We start from the raw sequence: 10,387 nt of genomic DNA on the forward strand, positions 1-10,387 counted from the left end.
GAGGCTTCCGGGCCTCAGAGGTGGCTGAGGAGAGCAAGGTGGCGGTTTGACCCCGCCAGCACTCCGTGAGGGTGGTGGGGGAGCTCTGGCTGGTATGGACCATGCTCGGGAGCTCTTTGGGGCCCTTGAAGGAGCCCAGAGGCAGGTCTGAGGGCCCTCGGCCTTCCTGATCAGGCCTCACCCTTCCTGCAGGAGCAGGTGGGCCCGGGCGCTGGGCTTGGTTCCCCTGGAGCTTGGGTGCAGCCGTGGGGCCCAGGGGCTGCTGCATGCTCCTGGTCCGGGAAGTCAGACTGTGTTCTCTCACCAGGGCTCCCCTTCCTTTACCTACTCTCTTTTTGCACACAGACTGCAATTCATGATTCACCGTGAGCAGTTTCTGGATGTTTGAAATGGCATTTTCATCTTTAACAGATGTATTTGGCCCTATTTTTTTTCCCCTGCATCTCTTCTTTCAAAATAAATTCCTTTGGTGTTTGTCCATTTCATTTCATTCCCTCTTCAGCTACTGCTTTTTTTTCTTCATTTCTATAGTAATATCTTTCATTTCATTTCTCTGCTTATTCTCCTTCATGTTTTGGTTTTGTGCCTTTTCTTCTCCTTTTCCATTTTATTCTCAACTTCTGCTCTTGAAGCTGGATGGTGAGGTTCAGCCCATACTTCTCATCAAAACAAATTAAAGCAGTAGTTTTAAGTTTAATTTAAGATAATTTGATTTAAACACAATTTGGCCAGAAAGTGTTGACAGTGCCAGATTGAATTTAAACAGAAATACAAATCTATGCACCAAGCTGGCCTTGCTTAATCCTCATTTTAAAATACGAGTTCCCATCTCTTAGGGGTTATTGTACTGGCTCAAATTTAGTAGGACCCTGGGCACTCCTCAGTCTTCCACAAGGAATTGTTCATGTAACGGAATGAAGAGTAGTGAAACTGTTCTGATGCAACCAAAAAAATGTTGTGCAATCCTAAATTACACTTTTTAATTTTGTTTGAGAGTTACATGATTCCCCTCCCACCTTTCAGAAACTTAATTTAATTTAAAATAAAACGGCACAAGTAAAAATGCCAACGAAGTAGTTAGAATGTTCTAAAAATGTCTTCCTTTTTTTTAGCTTAAGCTACTTGTTAAAGTACATCTGAACTAAAATATAATTTTAACCCCCCTCAAATTTCTTTTACACAATTGCTATGCCCTTTTTAGACACCCACCTGCCCCCAAATATACAACTTATTCTACTACTGGGTAGACTTCTACATCAATACAACTATGGTCTCAGTAGTCTTCATGTGATATTAAGAAAATGATTGAAACAGATTGAAACATATCCCAGTAAATACTCTTTAGTAAAACCACAGTGTTTAAATAATGCTGCCAGGAGTATGAACCAATCTGTTCTACTACTCTCCAGTAGCCTCAGTAGGAAAGAAGAAGGGAGAAAAAAAAAAAAAAAAAGATGTAACAGATATTCACAAAGATATAAAAATTCATCAGCATTCTACATTTTATGCTAAATATATGGTTTTAAAAAACCCAAACAATTAGGAGAGTTAATTTTGTTTGAAATAGGACTATTGAGAAAAGACAGTTCTGAGGAAGCAACAACATTACTTAGAACCCGATCAAACAAAATTACACCATCATCTCATCAGAGAACCACATCTCTGACAACAACAGTGCATTACAGGTGATATTTTCCGAGCTATATGGGTGCGTAGACATGGAGATAAGTGTCTTACAGCATTTTCAAAAGTAAACAAATGTGTTAAGTACAGTTAAGCTGTGAAGAAATTGTTTTCATTAAAAAACCACCAACATTTTCCCCAATGTTTCTTCTGAAATTTTAATGCATAAGTTAATTTTGTGATCTGATTTGTGATCTAATTATTGAACAATATGACTAAATGGTATTTTTATGACATGAATGGAAACTAAAAATACTATAAAACACAATTAGAAATATCCAGTTTCTAGAGACTTGAAGAATTATTTTCTTATATACTGTAAAGCACTTTGTAGGCATTGACCATAAATACAATTACATTTCTTTTAAATTATATTAATAGTGGAGAAAACGTATACATTACAGGAAACAAACTATGGTATCTACATATAAATGGTAGTACCTTGTAAATCTTTAGAAAACACATGCCAGTATCATAATAAATTCTGAGATAAAAACGAGTATATTTCATATTGCAGTTCATTCTGGAAACAAACCTAACTCACTCACTACAGACCACACAATTAGTTTAATAGATTAAAGAGTAATGACTGGGGTTTTTTTTAAAGGTAACTTAGTATTTCTTAGCATCGTTTAATATAGTTGAGTGCTGTTTAGTACTGTTTATGTTAAATGTAAACAACTCAGTAACATTCTGATTCCTGTTAGGTCAACTTTTAAGTTGTCTGCCATAACACAGTGATGAACTCGGATGATTGTTTCCTCCATATTTTAGTAACAGAAGATAATAAGTCAGAACATGGCACAAAAAGCTGGGATACTAAAGATTCCCCAAAGCACAGAAGTATCAGAAGCAGCAGCTGCAGCAGAGGTAATGATTGTAGGTGACACAGTAGAGAATACAGAAGTGAAAATTCTCACACTAGCTATTCTGAGAGCTTTGTCAGTGCATTGCTCTGAAACAGATAGAAGCAGCAAACTTTTAGAAATATGAGGAACTGAAGAGAAGAAAACACAGGAAAAAGAAAAAAAGAAAAAGGAAAAGAAGAAAAAAGGACAGCGTATCTTCCCTCAAAATGTTAAAAGAGGTACTTTGTTTTCTGGTAGTAGTAAAATGAGTCTTGATGGAGAAATGCAGATGTTCCTTTTCTTTGGCTTTTTTTTCAGTACTTAGGAAGACAGGAGAAACAGTTTTTCAGTGAAGAAGAGTAATAAATCATATTTCAAACACTGGGAAGGGGAGGGAAGAGAGAGAGATAGATGTTATCCCACAATTCTCTGATCCAAGAGGTGGATAATCACCTGAGACGTGGCAGCACTTTTGCAATCCTTATGCCTCATTTTTAATCTGAGGACTTGAAAATGGCTCTCCCACATGTACTGCCATTTCTGTTCCTGACCATGCATCAGATGATGAGTCCGAAAAGCCTTTCCCAAGGAAAGTTACTCAAAAATTATATGTCTGCACAAGTGTCAGTTTTGACAAAAAAGCCATGTTTTTGGCCAGCTTAGTCATGATGTATCATGTAAAATTAAGTTTATGCTTCAATGGAATGATCATAGAGCACAAATATATTCCCTTAATGTAAATGTTAACAGTGAAGAATCATTTCCTGTCTGCTTGTTTTCATATCTAGACCCATACTTTATTAAATCCCACCATGCCCTGCCAAAAAGTGGGTGTAAAACCAGTGACCCTTTTCCTGCAAAAAAAATTTCATCTAGATCTATAAGATGGAAATCCACCAACATACGAGAGAGGAAACACTGATTATCTCTTCTATTATATATGTTATGCTGCTGTCAAGAAGTGACATACTTCATACTGGCATGAAGCTAGCAGACCAGAAAAATAACCACATTTAAAAAATCTGTTTATCGGAAGAATCATTATTGGCTACTAGCTGTATTGGATACTTTTAGTGGTTATTTTTTATTATTCATGGCTACTTGAACTGATCTATTTCCCAGGAACACAATTATAACCTACATTTTCAACCTTTATAGACATGTATAGATTTTGCAGTATTTTTGTTAGCTTTTGCAGGAAGATACTTTCCGATTTCTTTTACATCATCTCATTCCATTTTGGAAAAGTAAAATAGTGATGTAATGGTTGTTCTCATTTGGCAAATATTTGTGTGACACTTGTGGTCATATTGTCGTCTTCGTGCGGTGGAATCGCATTACAGAGAACATGCAGGTATGATGCTTGCGTGCCTTCTGTTTGCTTTGGTTTTTACCTCTGGTGAGGTTTTTTCACACCACCTGTTAATTTTTGCTCACTGCAGGAGGTCTTGAATGTGTCTGACCTCAACTGACAGCTATAATTTCTTCTCTGTTTACGTGAACCTCCATGATGGTCCTTCTTAATCCATTTAAAACATATGTAAAAAAATTTAACTGCCCTGTCCAAATCAGTGTCTCCTCCTTTTGATTCCTAATCTCATATTCTTTCTAACCTTTCCTTTTTGCTATCACACTGAATTTGATAGTCTGTTCTCCCCATGTGGCTCTGTATGAGGGAGGTCCTACCAGCTTGCCCCTTCTCTCCTCTATCAGCAGGGCCATCAGAACAAAGACCACCTGGGCGTATCCTGAAACAGTGGAGTGGATCAGGTATTACAGGAATAAGAGCAAAGGACAGACAGAATCGTATAACTGACCCCCTTCAGACTTTCCTCGAAATTGCTGCCTCACACACCAGGCACATGGGTGTCAGGCCCAGGCCAGGCTCCAGGCCCTGCCATAGGATGGAGAGGGGCAGAGCTGGGCTGAAGCTGTGAGAACAGGAAGGCTGCTGCAGCTGGTGCAGCAGGGAAGAATAGGTGCTGCTGGAGCAGGGAAGAGCCATTTCCCCACTGAAGCCACTGCTGCATGCATCTCTGTCTTCCCAGATAACCCTCTTTCCATAGTTTTCCACTATTCTGGCTTAGGTCATGGAAGCAGAGAGGCCATGGCATGATGGTGCCCTAGGAAGTATCCTGCTTTAGTTTTCCAGTCGCTGTTTTGATATGGCTTCCCACCTGCAATGGGGTGTTCAGGTTAGGGCCCGCTCCTGTAAAGAGTTTGTGTGCAGAACATCTATTGTATTCAACAGAAGTGCTTGAAAAGATGTGTCCTTTTCCTCTTCCAGCTGAGAAGATACATCAGAATTCTTCATTTTTAAGCCTGCAGAGTAGTATGATTTCCCAGAGAAAAAATGCAATGGCTCAGCGAATATTATCAGCAAGACTTAACAAAATTAAAGAGCTGAAGAGTGAAATATTTGATTTACAACACAAATTAGAAGCATCAAGCTTAGAAAACCAAGTTTTGAAACAGCTTCAGTGTCGACACTTGAAAGCAATAGGTAGATACAAAAATTCAGAAAATAACTTGCCGTATCTTTTAGCAAGTCATCATAATGAGGTGAGAGCTTTAAGAAAACTCCTGAGGATGTCTCAGCAAGATGAGAGAAATACATCCAAGAAGCTCAGAAAAGTTGAAACAGAGTTGCTAAAAACTAAAGATGCCTTGCAGGCCTTGCGTACACTTTCAGAAGACAAAGCTCTTGCAGAGAGAGAGGAACTTAATCACAGATTATCAGTCCTTACAGAAAAAATGGAAGTGAATAATAAGAGAATACAGGTAATATGTGCATATCATTGTATTTGTGGAACAATAATAGGAGAGGTTTCTGTGCAAGAAAAGTTTTTTTATCTGCTTCTTGTCACATTAATGATTCTGATGCAATCCTGTAACACTGAACTCTCTTTTTAGTCCAGAACTGTCCTGAGTGCGAGGTACTATAAATGGCAGTAGTTATCTCCTTCCAATATTTTAAAATCTGTCAGAAATGTATGAGTGGATTAAGTTTGGCAATAAAGGTCTTTTAGGAATTAAGTCATATGCCTTAACCCTGTTATGTCAGAAGCATAGCATACAGCTGGAGAGCAATCTTCAGCAGAGTGTCTGCTCCCTGCAAGCAGCATGGGGTACACAGGCTTGCTTGGGCCATCTGGCCACAATAGCGCAGACCCTAATTTACCCTGGCAAAGCACAGGATTTGCCATACATGGGAGACCACCAGGCTGCTGCTTATCTATTGCCTTGAACAACAAAAGCTGGCTTAACTGGAACTAGCACTGTTACTTCTACATGGTGCTGGTGGGCAGTATGGACATACATCTCCTATTCACTAATTACTGTCACTTACTGTAATCGGCTGTAGGGCGGCTGCTGAATTAGGCAGCAGTCAGGTGTCCATTTTAGGGTTGGTTCTACTCTTGTTTTATTATGCAACTGCCGTAAAATCCTGGTAGGAGTTTAAGAGGAGATAATTCAGCTCCTTTTAATATCTCATGCTTCTTTACTCTTACTGAACCTTTTACAAAAAGACAGAAATACAGTTTTTAATAGATAACTGTAAGAGCGAAATGTCCGTTGTCCTCCGGGAAGTAATTTCTATTTTCTACGGGGCACAGTATGCATAGAATTAAATAAAGAACCAGATAATCTTGGAGGTATTTCACCATCAGGATGGCTAGGTCTGAAGTACGTTTATTACATGAAAGAAAATGCAAACATAAACAGCTGAATTCAGACTCTCTTTTGAAAACTTTCTATTTAGGGAAGTCCTAGTGAGAAGCTATAAAAAGCTTGCAGGATTGGGTGTCCACCTTACAATTTTAGTAACTATCATTTCAGTGCTTGGTACTGGGTTCTAATGATAAAGTACATGATAAAGTACTCAATAAATTACCTAGTTCTCATTTATGCTAAGCCTCCTTATGCTGCCACAGTTAATAGATCTCAGTGTGAACAGAAATGTTTTAACATTTCTCAAAGATTCTTGTATTCGTTAATCTATCAGAAAGGTAATGTAGAGCCTTATTTTTCATGTTTGAATGCCAAGTATACTTTTTTGTGTAGTAAAATTAGGTTTTGAACCAGGCTTTGCTCATTTTTAAAGTAATTTTTCAGATACTTCATCATAATTTCATGTACTGTTTAAAATTGAATATAATTATTATAAGTTGACTTTTCATTATATTAGCATGCTTATTTTTTAGATCTAGTAAGAACTGAGCTTTTCAACAGTCATACTGAATACATCCATATTGTAAAATATATAATTTGTTTAAGAGCCTAGAAAAGCAGCTGGAGTTGAACAATAGCACCTTTAGCCGTCAGTTGGCAAATGAGAACAAAAAAGCTGTGGAAGCTGGGATAATTACAAAGAACTTGCAAATGGAAATTAACTCCCTTCACCAGAAAATTAAGGTATTTAAGATTTTAAACATGTTTATGTTCCTGCAAGAAGATTCAAATATTTAATGTTATCCACTCCTTTTGCCTCTTTTGTTTCCTAGTTGAGTCTATAGTCTACCAAAAAAAGTCAAAATATAAAACAGTGAAATTATTGTACAGTCTATTTGTCAAAAGTTTGAAGTAGTTTAATAACTAATCGAAATGGAGATTAATGCATCACAATTTGAACAAATAATCCCCACCAACTTGTTACCATTTTGCCAGATCTAGGTCAATACATTGATCTTCTAACTTTAAGTGAGTTCCTTTATAGAAACACTTTCAAATCAAAGTGAGACAAATATTACAATTTGCTAAACTAGAGTTTAACAAAAAGACTTATGTAAATGTTTCAATAGTTTCTTTCAAATTCCAATGTGGTTTTTAGACAAATATTTTTGGGACAAATATGTCGAGTTCAACACTTACTGAATGCTTGTAAACTGAACATACAGGAAAACATAAAAGTGACACTAAATAGAGATAGAAACAAAACCGCCATGAATAGTATGTCAGATAAGTTGTAAACAAGAAAAACAGAACATATTCCAGGAAGCATGAAAATCCTTGTGGCTTTTTAATAATTTAAACTGTGTTTGTAACATGGTTAAAATATACTTTTTTAAAATTTCTGTATGAAGTGACCAATCCATCTGTTGATTCTGCTAGGGAGCTTTCTTTTTCTAAATGGAATAAGATGTCTGTGAATGTTGTTATGGGGAGTTTTCCCAGGCATTGAGAAGGGCAGGACAGGCAGCTCCTGAGGATTCATGGAGATCTGCATTTCTGTACCGGGCACTGTTTGTCCCTCTTACCAATGTATCAGGTGCAGAAACCTTCCTCCTCATATTTGGCAGCAGCCAGGCTGCCGAGCTGCAAAAGCCCAGTAAGCTGTTGTGAAAGGAAAAAAGTACAGTGCTCTTTCTGGGCCCTGTATCAAAGTCCCCCGAGCAGTGCTTGCAGTGCAATTTCCCTCTCAAGAGTCTGATCTTCTTATGTGTGCAGACCTGGGAGACTGGAATAATTATAGTCCCAGGAACGGTGGTGTAAAACTGTTCCAAATGCAAATTATTCAAAAGTACAGTTCTCACCTTAATGCTTCTCCAAAATATTTATATTTCATGTGTTTTCTGCACAGTTTTCTATGTGTGTCCCATTCTCTTAATGTTATATTTAGATCCAGAAAACCTATTGTTTTACCACAAAGAGGACCAGACATGCTTATTAACCTTATTTCTGTGCCAGAACAGTTGCTTTTCACACAGTCATAGCTTTGGGCACCTGGGTTAGTCAGACCATTTAAGGTATTCAGACACACAATTCCCTTTCAGATCAACTTGTGTGTCCAAATTAAATGCGGCTCCTATTTTTCACACTAAAAGTTGTTATGGTAAGAGTGTTGCTGAAATCTCTCTTTTGTGTGTAAGATAGATTTCAGTAAGGAAAGAGGACTCTTGCTAAATAAATTTTTTAAGCATGCCTTTGAAGTTTATGTCACCACCCAAGCAACAGGCTTTAAACTAGAACTGAGCACATTGTAACCAAGGGCACTGAGCAAATAAAAATAAAAAATAAAAAAAAAAAAAAGGAAATAAAGCCAAAATTGCTTAGTCTGAAAAAAAATAGCTAAGAACAAATGAAAAAATAATTAGAGAAGGCTTCATCTTTTGACCGCTGTGTTATGAAAAAGATCCATGTAGGTGTGATTTTAGCCTCAAAAAGTGAGAATTTTGATTTGGCTCATGAAAGAAAATTACAGATTCCTATTTATGTAAATTAAAAAGTCACCACATGGCCTGGCACAAAGCAAAATTGCTGACAGCTTTCTCCCAATATGGGAAAATTAAGTTGGTAAAAAGTAATTCTTAATGCATATTAGAAGTTTAATAGTGTTTATATCTTCTTAGGAAAAGGATCGGCAACTTTATGTAAAAAATATCTATGCAAATCGGATGCCTAAAATCACAAAAGACAAAGGTGATTCAGTACCTCATGAAAAAAGTACGTGTATATTATCTTCCTTGTTGTTTAATTATGTGAAATTTACATTGATTTATAACTGGGACATATATTTCAAAATTATATGGGCTAAAAATATTCTGGAGCATATAATACAAGCAGAAGTGCTTGGTGTTTTGCTCATTTATTTTATGAATACAAATATCTGACTTTTTTTTACTATTAAACCAAATGTCATCATGAATAGCATTTACTATACATACTTGTAGTCTACTAACAGTGACACTGAAGTAGTGCTGCTACTTTAAGTGTCTATTTGCATCAAGAGTCACTTGCCTATTTGTTTTTTAACAAGGTGAAGCTATCAGTCCACAAAGCTTTTGCAGACTAATTTTTGTTCAGGCTGTTCCCTTTGACTTGGCCTGGAGAAGTGGCCACCCTAGACCTGGAATTCCCACAACATGGCTCACAAAATCAAGGCACCTCACAAACAACCCTCCTGTAGGATGTTCCTAGTTTTAGTCCAGGCTTTCAAAGTGCTTTTACATGAGCAAAAATAATTAATTTAACTGGGTCTTTAAAAACTGTTTTCTCATCTTTAAAATCCTTAGACCCTGTGTAAATAGCAAAAACGCTTCAGTGTTCATTGTTGAAGCTTCTGCACTTGCAGTTTGGTAGGGTGAAAGAAGAGGAGGAGTTTCCAGATACAACGTTTAGGAAGTTTAAAGGCCAGTCTGATGATCATACTGTTGGCTTATCTGAGAGAAGATGTTTATCCTTAGCAGTCCTTTGGTGTTTAGCCTAAGTAAATTTAAATGGGCAACCAGAGATCATAATAACCCAGTTATTGTATATCCTCTCAATTATTTCTATCCACAGAATTGATGTTATTTAGAATAATGTAGTAGAATGATAGAAAAAGAACAGTAAAAAGATAATTTTGTCAAGGAATAAAGAGCTATTTATTTCATGTGGATGCTCAGACAGGTATCAGAGAGATTATATGCAATCCTGCCTATCAACCATTCCAAGAGCAGCTGCCTAGTTACAGGCATCCAGTGCCATTTGAGATGCCCTAGCACATTCTGCCTGGCCCTGTAGGTGTTGTTCCAGAAGGACATGGGTATCCCATCAGTCCCATGTAATATTCGCCAGCCTTATGTGGATACCTTGAATATTTGAGGGCATCTCAAATAGTGTTAGGTGCCTGTGTTCAGACAAGAGGATCTCACTTCCTGAACTGAGGGAGCCACAGCTAAAAACAATTACAAATCATACAAGCCAAAAACTGTTATGTTGCACTTGTGCTCTCTTTATCCATTAAGGACAAAAATGTTGAAGAAGATAGTTTTCTTGAAGCCCTTATAAATTTCTAATTGTCATATGCTTTAGATGTAGTATCTAGAATTTACTAATAAAGGTGTTTTATATGGAAACTAATGAAGAGATTCCAA

General features: G+C 37.2%; 1 protein-coding gene across 1 annotated transcript in view; it reads left to right on the top strand.

Moving 5' to 3' along the window:
• Nucleotides 1-2,556: 2,556 nt before the first annotated feature.
• Nucleotides 2,557-10,387, top strand: part of LCA5L (Leber congenital amaurosis 5-like) — a 12,705-nt gene continuing 4,874 nt past the window's right edge. Inside the window, 4 exon segments of the mRNA XM_010080960.1 lie at nucleotides 2,557-2,770; nucleotides 4,819-5,312; nucleotides 6,810-6,947; nucleotides 8,882-8,975. Of these exon segments, the coding sequence (XP_010079262.1) occupies nucleotides 2,557-2,770; nucleotides 4,819-5,312; nucleotides 6,810-6,947; nucleotides 8,882-8,975 (940 nt within the window).

Source organism: Pterocles gutturalis, unplaced genomic scaffold, assembly GCF_000699245.1.
Source record: "Pterocles gutturalis isolate BGI_N339 unplaced genomic scaffold, ASM69924v1 scaffold53029, whole genome shotgun sequence".
NCBI classification, from domain to species: Eukaryota; Metazoa; Chordata; class Aves; order Pterocliformes; family Pteroclidae; genus Pterocles; species Pterocles gutturalis.